The sequence below is a fragment of the Corvus hawaiiensis genome, chromosome 3, assembly GCF_020740725.1.
Source record: "Corvus hawaiiensis isolate bCorHaw1 chromosome 3, bCorHaw1.pri.cur, whole genome shotgun sequence".
Taxonomy (NCBI): Eukaryota; Metazoa; Chordata; class Aves; order Passeriformes; family Corvidae; genus Corvus; species Corvus hawaiiensis.
In genome coordinates this window covers 116,187,972-116,200,207 of record NC_063215.1, presented here as the reverse complement: position 1 = coordinate 116,200,207, position 12,236 = coordinate 116,187,972, and the positions used below count along the sequence as shown (strand labels likewise).

Below are 12,236 nucleotides of genomic sequence, written 5' to 3'. Positions count from 1 at the left end.
CAGGGACAATACTTGAGTGAGTGACATCCCAGCTGCCCCTGGCCCAGCAGGCCAAGGACAAAGGGCACAGCAGGGCATCCCGAGGCTGTGATGTGCAGGTGGGGTGCTGGCAGAAGGCTTGGCAGGTCAGGGAATGCCCTGTCAGGGGCCTCAGACTTGGTGAGGCAGAGGCAGACAGGTCAGCGTGTTCTCCCCCTCCCTACCCGCCCCGTGGGCCTGGGGACATGGGGACAGTGGGCTCAGATGGGGCTGTCCTCACAGGGCAGGTGGCAGCTGTCAACATTGGCTACCACGATGGCTGATGCTGAGCAGCTCAGGAGGGCCAAGCTGCATGTGGAGAAGGCCATTAAGGTGAGGGGTCTGATTTCACACCGCCCCGAAACGCCACGCGCTTGCATTTTTGCAGCTGTGGCTCAGGAGAGCTGAGCTGGAGCACCGGCTGGGGCAGGCTGAGCTCGCTGCTCTCTCTGCAGGAGAAGAAGATCTTTGCAGTGCAGGGCCCTTACCCCGTCATCCGCCGCCTGCTGCGGGCCCGGGGCTGGGTGGAGAGGAAGCTCCCCCGCAATGGCAAACAGCTGAAGCAGCAGGCTGGCAACCAAAAGAAGTGGCAGGTGGAGAAGAGAGCAAGTGGTGGTGATGGTGATGGTGATGGTGATGGTGATGATGATGATGATGATGATGATGATGATGATGATGAGCTGGGGGAGGCAGTGCTGAACCCACGTGGCGGGGCACAGCCTTCCCTGGGCAGCACAGAGCCCCTGCACCATCCACAGCCACACAATAAGAGGAGCAAGGCAGAAGGGGAAGATGAAGACAAGAAGGAAGAAAAAGAGCAGTGCAGTGAGGACTCTGATGACCTCCATGACCTCATGGTTAGCTGAGAGGGCTAGGGCTGAGCTCTGCCACAGCTTCCCATGCCCTTCCCCTGGGACCCTCAGGGGCAGGGCACAGCCTGGAGCAAGGGACTGGGGCAGGACGGGGGCTCTCTGTCTCACCCCGGCCCACTCCCTCCTGCAGTCCTTCCTGGTGCAGGACCAGGTGCCAAACTTCCTCTGGACCATCTGCCTTAACACCATTGACCAGGAGCTGCTGCAGAGGATTGAGGTGGTGAACCGCTATCCCCGGCTTCACGCCCTTTGCACCAAGGTGGGAGCATGGAGGGGGGCACAAGAGGTGGGGGTGTCCAGCAGGGGCTGACAAGCTTCTCTAAACAGGAGGGGCTGTGCCAAAGCCTGCAAAACTTGTCCTGGTTTGAGCAAGTCGACCTCAACACCTTTTTCCCCCGGTGCTACCGGCTGGGGATCATGGAGGAGCAGGAAGCCTTCATCGGTGAGCTTGGGGCTGTTGTCTCCTGTCGCCCCTCAATGCTCCCGTCTTCCCATGTCCTGTGCAGGACTGGCGAGGGATGACTCCTCCCTCTTGCAGAGGATTTCTGCCTGACGGCAGCTCGCAACCTGCTCAAACTGGCTGTGGAGAAGGTAGGGGACAGGCTGGTGGGGACAGAGCAGCCCCCAAAATCCAACAAGGTGCCAGGTGAGTGCGTGGAGCTGGGTCCGGTGGAGGGGGGTAATGAAATGAAGAGTTCAGGGCTAGGGACATGTCTGAGGGTTCAGCTTGGAAGCTGACCCCTCTGCTCATGGCTGTGGCTTGGGATCCCTTACTCCGTCGGCTGCCCTAGCTCCAAAGGCACCCCTCCCACAGGGAGGCTCAGTGCTTTGGCCCCAAGGCTGGCATAGGAGTCACGTCTCTCACTCCATGCCATCCACGGCATGGCCAGGCTCCCCCCTGTACCCCCACCTGGTGGAGGAGGCCTTGGAGGTCTGTGAGCAGCACCTGGGCGTCCTGGGGCACCAGGACATCGACAGGGAGACCCCGTCGCCCTGCCGGACATGCATCGCCTGGGACCATTTCCTGCAGGAATACTACCATGTGGCACAGTGAGTGCTGAGGGAGACGGGGGCAGGGGGAAATGGTGGCGGGGTCGGTGCTGAGCCCCCTCTGTCCCCCCACAGTGAGGGGGCCAGGCTGGTGCTGAGCAAGGAGCAGCGGGAGCAGTGCCAGGGCGTGCTGCAGCGCCTGGCGGAGCAGCTGCCGCAGCTCGGCATAGAGGGCAACCTCAATGTCTGGATTCTCAAGCCCAGCGCCAAATCCCGCGGCAGGGGTAAGGCTGGGGGAAGCATGGGGCACACACATCCCCACGGAGAAGAGATCCCACCATCACTGTGTTGCCCAGGCATCGTCTGCGCGACGCGGCTGGAGGAGGTGCTGGAGCTGTCGCGGAGCTGCACGGCCCCCGCGGCGCGGGTGTGCGAGTGGGTGGTGCAGAAGTACGTGGAGCAGCCGCTGACCATCTTCGACACCAAATTCGACATCCGGCAATGGTTCGTGGTGACTGACTGGAAGCCGCTGACTGTCTGGTTCTACCGAGACTGCTACCTGCGCTTCTGCTCCCAGCCCTTCTCCCTGCGCCGCTTGGAGCCGTGAGTGCCCCCCCCGCCCCCCTCGGCTCGCACTGCCCAGCCCCCCGGCACCCCCTGACCCAGCCCGCTCTCCCTGCCCAGCGCCAGGCACCTCTGCAACGTCTCCATCCAGAAGCGGTACAAAACATCACAGCCGGATCCCCGCGTGCCCCTCGACAAGATCTGGTCCAACAAGCAATTCCAGGCATACCTGGCACGGCTGGGGAGGGCGGATGCTTGGCACCGGGTGATGGTGCCTGGCATGAAGGCGGCGATCCTGAATGCCCTGCGCTGCACCCAGGACCAGGTGGGCTCCCGCAAGGGCAGCTTTGAGCTCTTCGGGGCTGACTTTCTCATTGGGGAAGACTGCCAGCCCTGGCTGCTGGAGATCAACTCCTGCCCCACCATGAGCCCTTCCTCGGCGGTGACCCGCCGGCTCTGCGCCAATGTCCAGCGGGACACGCTGCGCCTCGTGCTCGACCGCAAGGACAACCCGTCCTGTCCCATTGGTGCCTTTGAGCTCCTCTACAAGGAGGTAGGCTGGGGACTGGGGGCAGCTACACCCCAGACACCCCGAGCCCCCACTCCCCCTTGTGCCTTCCTGCAGGCAGCCATGCCCACATGTCTGCATGTAGGGCTGAAGCTGATGGTCGAAGGCTGTTCCCTGAAGAAGCCCCGGCCGGCTCGATCCCAGGACAAGCCCCCTGCACCCTCAGGGGACAGAGCCACCGAGGTCCCCCGGTCCAGAGCGGCACCGGGAAAGCTGTCTCCTCTGGGGCCATGGAGCAGCTGCTGCCTGCCCAGGTCTGACCTTCCAGCATTGCCACAGCCCCCGGACTGCTCTGCTGGGAGCCAGGAGTTGCCGTGGTTTCTTCACCTAGTTGGGCAGCCCGAGGAAGCTCAGCACCTGCTCAGTAGCTGTCCCATGGATAGAGTGCCTGGACCATTGACCCAGGGAGCCCCCAGGAGCCCCTGGCAACCCCCAGGCTACTCTGCTGGAGACCAGGAGCTGCCATGGCTCCTTCACCTGGTGGTCGGGCAGCCCGAGGAAGCTCAGCCCCCGCAAGATCAACCCCAGGCAGCTTTGCCGCCGATCACTAGCTGTCCTCTGGTGCCTCTGCCACCACCCCGGGGACCCACCAGGGGTCCCTGGCGACCTACAGGCAGTTCTGATGGGACCCAAGAGCTCCTTCACCTGGTTGGGCAACTCGAGGATGCTCAGGCTCAGGAAGCTCACACCCAGGCAGCTCAGCCCAAGGCAACTCCGCCCTCGATCACTAGCCATCCCCTGGATAAGTTGCCACCGCTCCAGGGAGAGCGTAGGAGTTCCCGGCGACCCCCAAGATGTTCTGCCGGGAGCCAGGGATTGCCACAGCTGAGTCAGCCGGGTGGGCAGCCCCAGGCTGCTTGGTCCTGTACAGTTCTGCCCCCGATCAATGCCCGTCCCCCGGTGAGGGGATCTGTGCCACAACCCCGGGGAGCACCCTGGCGACCCGTGGGCTGTGCACCGGCTCCTGCAGGACCTCCAGCCAGGCCAGCACGCCTGCCTGCGCTGTAACAGAGCACTGGGACCCCGGCTCCTGCCTGGGACTGAAGAAGCCTACCGTCAGCTCCCAAGAGGATGCAGAAGACCAGGGACACGCGAACGAGAGGAGGGTACTGCTCCGCAGTACCCACCTCAACCTGCACACCTGCTTTAACAGACTTTTGTGAGAAGGAGCCTGGCTTGGATCTTCTGTGTGTGGGAGATGTGGACACAGCTGGGGATGAGGCTGGAGGCAGGCACTGGGGCTGCCGGGGCAGCTCCTCTGCTGGGATACAGAGGAAGCAGGAAAAGCTGCCTCCACTCCTGCCTGCCTGCGGTCACCCCTGCCGGACAGAGCTGTGGCAGTGGTGACACTGCTGCACCCCGGCACTAGGAAGCAGGTCAGGAACAGGGTGCTGGCAGGGCTGGTGCCTCCTGCAATGCCAGGGGGATGGCAGGAGGAATCCCATCCTTTGTGTGTGCCAAGAAAAGAAGTGGGTGCTTGAGCCTGGCAGCAGATGGGGATTAATGGGCTGGCAAAGGGGAGTCGGGTGGCCACAGGGGTCCCCTGGAGGCATTAGGGCTCCTGGGGCTGCTTGGATGTGCAGGAAAGGAGGGGGGGGGAATGCAAAGGGGGCCCTGGGACAGCACCAGCTCCTGCTGGTTCCTTCTATGACAAGGTAACCCATCTTGTTACAGAATCACAGAATGGGTCAGCTTGGAAGGGATCACAGTGGGTCATCTGGTCCCACCTCCCTGCTCAAGCAGGGTCATCCCAGAGCACACGGCACAGGACTGTGTCCAGACGGTTCTTGAATATCTCCAGAGAGGGACACTCCTTAGTCTGTCTGGGGGATCTTTTCCAGTGTATGGAGTGAGTTCTTCCTCACAGGTGGAACTAGAACTGCCAGGGCAGCTCCACTGCTGGCAGAGAGCAGAGAGGACCCCATGGCTCCCCAGTGCTTGTGCCCTCCAGGCACCAGGCCTGTGCCTGCTTGTGTTGCCTGAGGATGGCCGGGCCAGGCCCCTCCTGCCCCTCTTTGGGCTGGGCAGATGTGACCAGTGCATGATACATCAGCTGCAGAAAAAGACTCTGGTGTTTCTGGCAGAGTTCTGACAAGAGATTAGCTGGGAGAGTTCTCTGCTGTTAGAGCCAGTTCCTGAGGCCTCCTCTCTGCAAGAGCCACAAGGTTCTCCTCACTGGGAAACTCCCGCTGCATTAAGGTACAGCCCATTTTCTGCTGGCTGCGTTCATCAGGGCCACTGTGAGCAGGTGGAAGAGAACCCGAATGCAAAGGGAAAGAGCGAACCTGGCCAGCAGCAAGGGCCATCTCCTGCATCAGTTTGGATCATGTACCCATAGGCTTGTTGGTGAGTAGCCCCTGAAAATGTTGTTTGGCAGAGCAAGTACTGAGGGGGGACCATCTTCTGTTCCCATAGGAAATCCTTATGGGCATCATCCTTGTGCCTTCTCATCCCAGCCAGAACAGGCTGCAGACTCTCCCAGTCTTCACACGTTGTTCCACAAAAAGAAAGGGAGAAGAGCTGACTTTAATGGTGTTTTGATGTCTACCACTCAAAATCCAGTGCTCAGAAAACTTTTTTGCATGACTGGTCAACTCATTCAGGTGCCAATGGCCCTGAGGCAGAAATAAGAGCAAAGAGAAGGGTTTGGCTGGAGCCAGGAAGAATTTTCCAAGACTGTCCTCGAGGGTGGCCATGAGAATGTATTTAGAGACTCCCCCTTGTACATCAGAAGTGGAATAGGAGAGTCTCTGGTAAGAAGCAATGACAGCAGCATAGGAAGATTTTAGGGATCTGAGAGCAGGTGTCACAAGGAGAGTCAAAGGATGAAACTCCAGAATTTAAAATGACATCTGCAGAAAGAAGAGTATTGAACAAAGAGCTGGCAGCAAGCTGTGAGAGAGGGAAAGAGACTGTGCTAATGGACTGGTTATGGAAAAGCTGAGTGATCATTTGGAGAATGGTTTTAAAGGGGGCCAAGGGATAGTCAGAGAGAGAGAGACCTTGGTAAGAGAGAGGAAAGCTCCACTCTCCCAAGTGAGAGATCCTTCTAGGAAGCTGAATCAGTTGTGTGCCAGAAAATGTACCTAGAACAAGGAAATTTGCAGGTAGGAGTTCAAACAGATTATTACTGTGACTCAGTCTCTTGAGCTGGGTAACACAACCAAAAAATAAAGCAAACGGTGCAGAAAAGTTAAGCAGACAGAGAGCAGCAACAAAAAAAGGAAAGGAAAGATGAACTCTGCATGTGTACACAACCTAAGGCCAGAAGAGTTGTATGCTAGTACTGGTTCACAATCAGGCTGTCATCTAACCTTAGTCACACTTTGTGATTTGCCTTTGAAGTTCAAACACTTGTGAAGCCTTCAAGGATTGTTTCAAACTAACACAAGTGCCTCGGGCTGGCTGCTCTTGCCACCTCAGAGTGCTTCATGTCCTGCTGGCTTCATGCACACACCTAATTCCCTATTTGATCTGTGCCCCTACCCAGGCAGCCCTCACATATCTACCCGATATGCAAACATGCACAATGAGTCCCTTTGTGTGTTTCCTTGTTCCCAAGACTCCCCTAAGCCTCCCTGGACTTTCCCCAGCTTGCCTCTGCTATGGCTGTTCAAGAAGGAAGATGTGATCACAGTTACCTCATGCTAAGCAAACAAGACATCAAATCATCACTTTGATACCACAACAGCTCCAGTAAAAGCCACAAAATAACACACATATAAAAATTCCTCTCTCTTCTGTCCTCAGATTAATCTTACAGGCGTCCCACATCCAGTACATGTATTTTTCCCAATTTATCATATATTTCACTAAATATGTATTTCTGACTGAAATACAAGAACCTGCTTTTTCCTCCCCATTTAAACACATTTACTATTCAGCTGGGTTTTTCTGAAAGGCAACTTGCAACACAAATATTGTTCTAGTCCCAGTAATCTGTGTTCATATGCTAATGCAAAACAGACAAAAATTCCACAAAGTGGAATTCTTGGGCTGTTGTGGAGCTAATAAATACATTTACAGCTTAGGACCTTTGAATGGCTCCTGAATAACCCAGCTTTATCAATTGCTTGAGACTGAATCCCAGGAAATTTAGTTTAGCATTACTACTGCCACAAATCTCTTGCCATAGCTCCAAGGAATATCTCATTATAATAACAAATCAGGGAAGAGTTTCAGCAAGAGGAATTGTATTGACTTTAATGGACTGGAGGAAGGAGGATTTCCTCATCCTTAAATAAGGGCTTCACTTCCTACCCCCAAAATTAACTTGACTGGGGAAAGGCTAAATCATGGTGCGGTGGCATTATAAGCCGTGGAGACACCCTGGAAGAAAGCAGGGTGGGGGAGAAGTAAAATAAAGTAGCAGAGTATTTGCTGAGTGTGATCTTACAGAAAGATGGGGTGAGTAAATCCTCTCCTACTACCAGCAGTGCCTGTACAACCCGGCAACTCTTCTCCTGTGGCACAGGGATTGTGGGGAAATCAAACACTCTGGAGCTGCTACAGCTGCTACAGCCTGTGACATGCTGCTTACAGGAGAAACAGAGCCCAGGAACCCCAAAGGCAGAAGAGCTGTAGAAACACAGAAAGCAGTCTATAAAAACGGGACTCTGTTAGTTTTGTGCAATGCAGCTCCTACCTGGTGACTAGAGATGCCAGAAGAAGCCTGGCACATCACAGAGAATTGCTGTTGTGCTGTGCAGCTATTACACAGGACCAACAGAAACATTCACATGAGCCAGAAGTAGCTTCAAATTGCCTATTAATTCTGGATGCCTGTCAGCAGTTGTTATCTGATGGGCCAGCGTGAGCTGGCATCTTCTACAGAGGAAAAAAGAAATCAAATATAACCATTACTTAAAAGAAATAGTTAAAGAGTCCTTTCATCATGACTTTCATCCCCTTGTGCCTTTTAGCCCCCCCTTCACAATGCCTGATTCCTCCTGGGAGCACTCCCCTCTCAGCTTGCTGGAGCTGCTTGGCCCTGTTCTCCCCACACCATTTTCCCCATCCCAGCCCAGGGGGTCACACCTAAAGGTTCAGGGCCCCCCTCCCAGCTGGCTTGGCTTGAGCTGCCTGTGAATTGCCAAGAGCTGGGGGTATCCCCTCCCAGCCCGAACATTCAATGCTTTCTCCTTGTCACTGTGTGACTCTGAAAGCTTTAAAGCTTTCCTGGGTGAACAGATTTTAATTTATCGGTAAACAAGGAATATTCCCCTTCTGGCAGTCAAACCTCTGTGTACTGACAGGCACCATCCGCATTTGAAACACTGATTTGCATCTCTTTATAAGTGAGTTTGCTGAGGCCAGGCTTGTGCAGTGTGCTTTCAGTGTGGGAGGAAGCTTTACCTGAATATAAAAACATTCAGGGAAAATGAATTTCAGAGATTCATGTTGCTCTGCTTACAGAAAGCAATTTTAATGTGACCCTTCAGCAGTCACAGCAAGATCTGAAAAATGCTGAAATATGGTCCTTTTAAATAAAATTTTCATGGAGTATGTAATCAAAACATAAACTGACCATTTTCTGTCAGGCTCAAGATAGGGTTATAAATAAAAAAACCAAAACCAAACCCAAAAAGAAAAAAAAAAAAAGAAACTCCATCTTTAATATCTCTCTTCTAACAGACTTTCGAGACTTACCATCAATAGTTTTCGCTAAAATGAATAACAGCAAATGTGTGGGATTTGGGCAGTTCTGTTTCCTTGACTATTTGCATGCTTATCCAGTCAGGGAAGACAAAACAATTGCTTGTGACAGGTCTGACCCATCACCACCAAATGCCTCAGTTGCAAGGCTGAATGTTAACTACTGTCTGTTTACAGGGAATGCTTGCAGCAGTCTCAGGGGCTTGGAGAGGTTGGATCACTCCAAATGGTGACAGAACCATCGGCAGAAGACTGGGTTTGGTGTAAATTCCCACAGATGAGCTCTTTTTGCTTTGGTCCTGGTGCTCACTGGGGAGCCTTGAGGTGCCATTACACATGTGCTGGGAGCGGGGTAAAGCAAGATCCTTGCTAGACTCCTAGATTTAAAATCCTGCCTGAACCTTCAGAAGAGTTTTCTGAGATGTCATAAATGCCATTCAATCCCACATGCCTCCCAGTTCATTTATCTCATACTCTGTACTTTGGGGCCTGGCTTGGTACCATGGAAAACACGCCTGAGAGACTCTCCACAGCCCTGTCTTCAGTTTATCTTCAGCCACTGACATTTGCAGTCTGAAACTCAACTGCAGCAAGAAACTGTACTAAAGAGGGTCCTGAGTCCAGTTCTGGTATGGAGCTCGTGATCCATCTGCTTGGGAATCTTGTGTTAAAAAGGCACGAAAAAACCACAACTATGTAGGTCAAGCTTTAGTATCACATCTCATCACCTGCCTCTCCTTCATGCTTTGAAGGGCTGCCCATTCCCTCCCTGCACCTCCCTTCCTCCTAATCAGGAGCACTGCAAAGGCCTCCTAAAAAAGCGTGGAAGAAGGAGAAGGAAGGATGGCACCCTGGCAAGAACCATCATGGCACAGCAATGCAAAAAGACCGTTCTCCTTTCTTTAGTAGTAAAAAGATGCCTTGTAATTCCTTGTAAAAGGCGTACACTACAGCAGCTGAGACATCAGTACTATTTCACTGTGTTCTCTGCCCAGGGTCCTGACAACATTCAGAAATTTGCCTGGAAGCAATAAACTACGCCAAAAAAATTACAGCACAAGTGAAAGGCACAATTGAAAGTCACATCCAACCAGTCAAGGCACGGTGCCACAGTGCTGGGGAATATTTAATCCTTCAAATACATTCCACATACCTACCTGCAAGTCTTCAGCAGGCAGCTTTGCTTCAGTGAGGGGTTCACTCTGAAGAAAAGCAAATGTTGGCGCCTTCCTTCCACTGGAGCTTCTAATAACATCAAGTTAAAGAATTATTTAATACTAATAATTGCAATACAATGCAAATAATTGGATCCCTAACAATCCTGTTTTGGGGAGGCTGGAACAGCAAGTATCTCCCCCATCCATAAAGCTGAATGAACTTGGTGAGGAAATCACCTGTGTTTGAGGTCTGCTCCTGGGGGCTGGGAGCACGGTGGTGGCAACGGCACAGGGGGCAAAAGGGACAGTTTGCCCGCATGCCACGAATAAAAGTCACTGTCAGGGGAGAGAGATCCCTCCACAAGGCTTTTCCCTTGGCTGAGCAAGAGGGACCCAGCATTTTGCATGCTCTATTTTCTTTCCAGCCCAGAGCAGGACTTGGGGCACAGACATCAATCTGAGCTGCTTTTCGCCTTCCTTGTAAATATTTATCTGCTACATTTTCCTTCTGCCAGGCAGCTGACAGGAGAGAGGTCCTGGTGCAGAGCACAGGCCAGAAGGACAGAACGCTGCATTCCTCCAACGCAGCAGCAGTGCAGGGCCGACCCTCGGCACTTCCCGGCTGGCGAGGACTCGGGCAACACGCACCCACCTCTGCCCCCACCCACCACCCGCAGGCTGCTCACGCGAATGGAGTGGAGGAAGATTTTTCTCCCTGTTTCTGGCCACTGCTGCAGGATTTTCGCAGCAATGTTTTCTTCCGATCTCTGCTGCCCTCTGGTGATGCGTAGCCGAGGCAGAGAGGAGAACCCTTCTGAGGAGCCAAATCCTCAGGTTTTGCAGCAAAATCTCACTCTCACCCTCATTAAAACCCCAACATAGGCACAGCTGATTTGAGTCTTCTTTGTCCCCAGCACAGACTCTGTGTCACTCGGTGAAGGGTTTCTTGTCTAATAGCACCACGGGGAATTTACTGAGAAGTTAATTCATCCTTATTGCCTCACATCAGGTCAATACTGGTTTAATCAATTTACAGACGTCAGTATTAATTCAAAAAATTAAAAAAGATAGGATGAGGGTTAAAGACACTTGAGTTTCTCTCTGCTTTAGGAGTCATTCTGACAAACTTAGCCCTGCCGCAACACTGCTGCTTACAGCCCCACATTTAGATCAGGCATCTATTTCCCATTAACAATTTAGGGAAGGGGCTACCTCTCACAGGGTCTTGCCCAGACCCTGTGTGCAGGGCTCTGGGGAAAAACGCAGGGGAGGATATTCTCTAATCCCTGCCTGATGTGCTTTCCAAATAAGTTAAGACAAAAGCTGCCTTTCTTTGAGAGATAAAGCTGTGACAAGCAAGCAGGGATGGACTCAGACTGGTACATATTCCAACAGGCTTCATTTTCTCCCAGGCTCCGCTGTTCCCATCGCCTGCTGCAAAACAGATATTTAAACTATGCACAGACTGCTCTGCCTCTGCTGCATGCGCTGAGAGGAGAGGAAAGTTGAGAGGAGAGAAAAAAAAACATTAGGCAGGCTCCTGGCTGAAGAGGCAGACCTGCTTTGAGCCTGCTCCTCTGCTGCCTCTCAGCATCTCCATGGCTTAGCGGTGCTCCGCCGGGCCCGAAGGGAAATGCTTCCCTAAAGCACCCACCAGAGAGCTGAAAAGTGCCAGCAGGCTATTCCTATGCTGCTTCACTTGGTCACGGTAGGGAGGCAATGCAACCCTGTAGATAACACACCGACCCAGAAATCCAGACCCTTGTTTCTCTGCTGCATCTCTAGGAATGGTTGCTCCATTCCTCGATGCTTGAATTTCCGCCTCTGCAAAGCGAGGGCATAATTTCCACTGTAAAGCAGCGTGAGAGCTGTTGGTAACAAGATTTATGATTATTGAGGAGTTATTTAGTACAGCTTTTAGATCCTGCTCCATTGATTTTGCTACACAGACTCCGTGGCTCCTGCTGCTATTACCGGTTAACTCACACCGGCCCTCCGGTACCTTCTGGCCGTGGTGTTTCTGGAGGAGGATCTTGGCATTTAGAGCTGCAGAGAGAGGAGCATCAGCCATGATCACCACGGGAGTTACAGTCTAAATCAGATCTTGAATATAACCTTGTTTCTTTCTTTTTGTGTTATCCCCTTGGAACGGGTGCTTGCAACAAGCATAAACCACAACCACCAGTGTCATACATAACTCATGTGATACTTAAGAGGGTGAAAAGCCCTGTGAAAAGTAAGAGGTCAATGTAGCTTCTAAAGTAGGTTATTTCTCATCAGTCCTGTTGCTTCTATGACTTGTGGCCCATCCAACACCCCTTGTGAGCTCTGCTGCCCTGTGCTGTCCCACTCAGCGGTCCCAGGGAAGTGATGAGTTATGCAGGGGAGGGTTTCTCTGAGCTGATGCATATT

At 53.1% G+C, this 12,236-nt stretch overlaps 1 protein-coding gene across 1 annotated transcript; it reads left to right on the top strand.

The window, feature by feature from the left end:
- The first annotated feature begins 294 nt into the window (after nt 1-294).
- On the top strand, nt 295-4,175 carry LOC125322388 (tubulin tyrosine ligase 3-like). Its single transcript, XM_048296045.1, has 12 exons — nt 295-351; nt 474-623; nt 777-875; nt 1,021-1,149; nt 1,218-1,332; nt 1,429-1,536; nt 1,781-1,940; nt 2,016-2,164; nt 2,237-2,483; nt 2,565-2,997; nt 3,070-3,203; nt 3,983-4,175. Exons 1-12 carry the CDS (start codon nt 295-297, stop codon nt 4,173-4,175), a joined length of 1,974 nt encoding a protein of 657 aa, XP_048152002.1.
- The last annotated feature ends 8,061 nt before the right edge of the window (nt 4,176-12,236 follow it).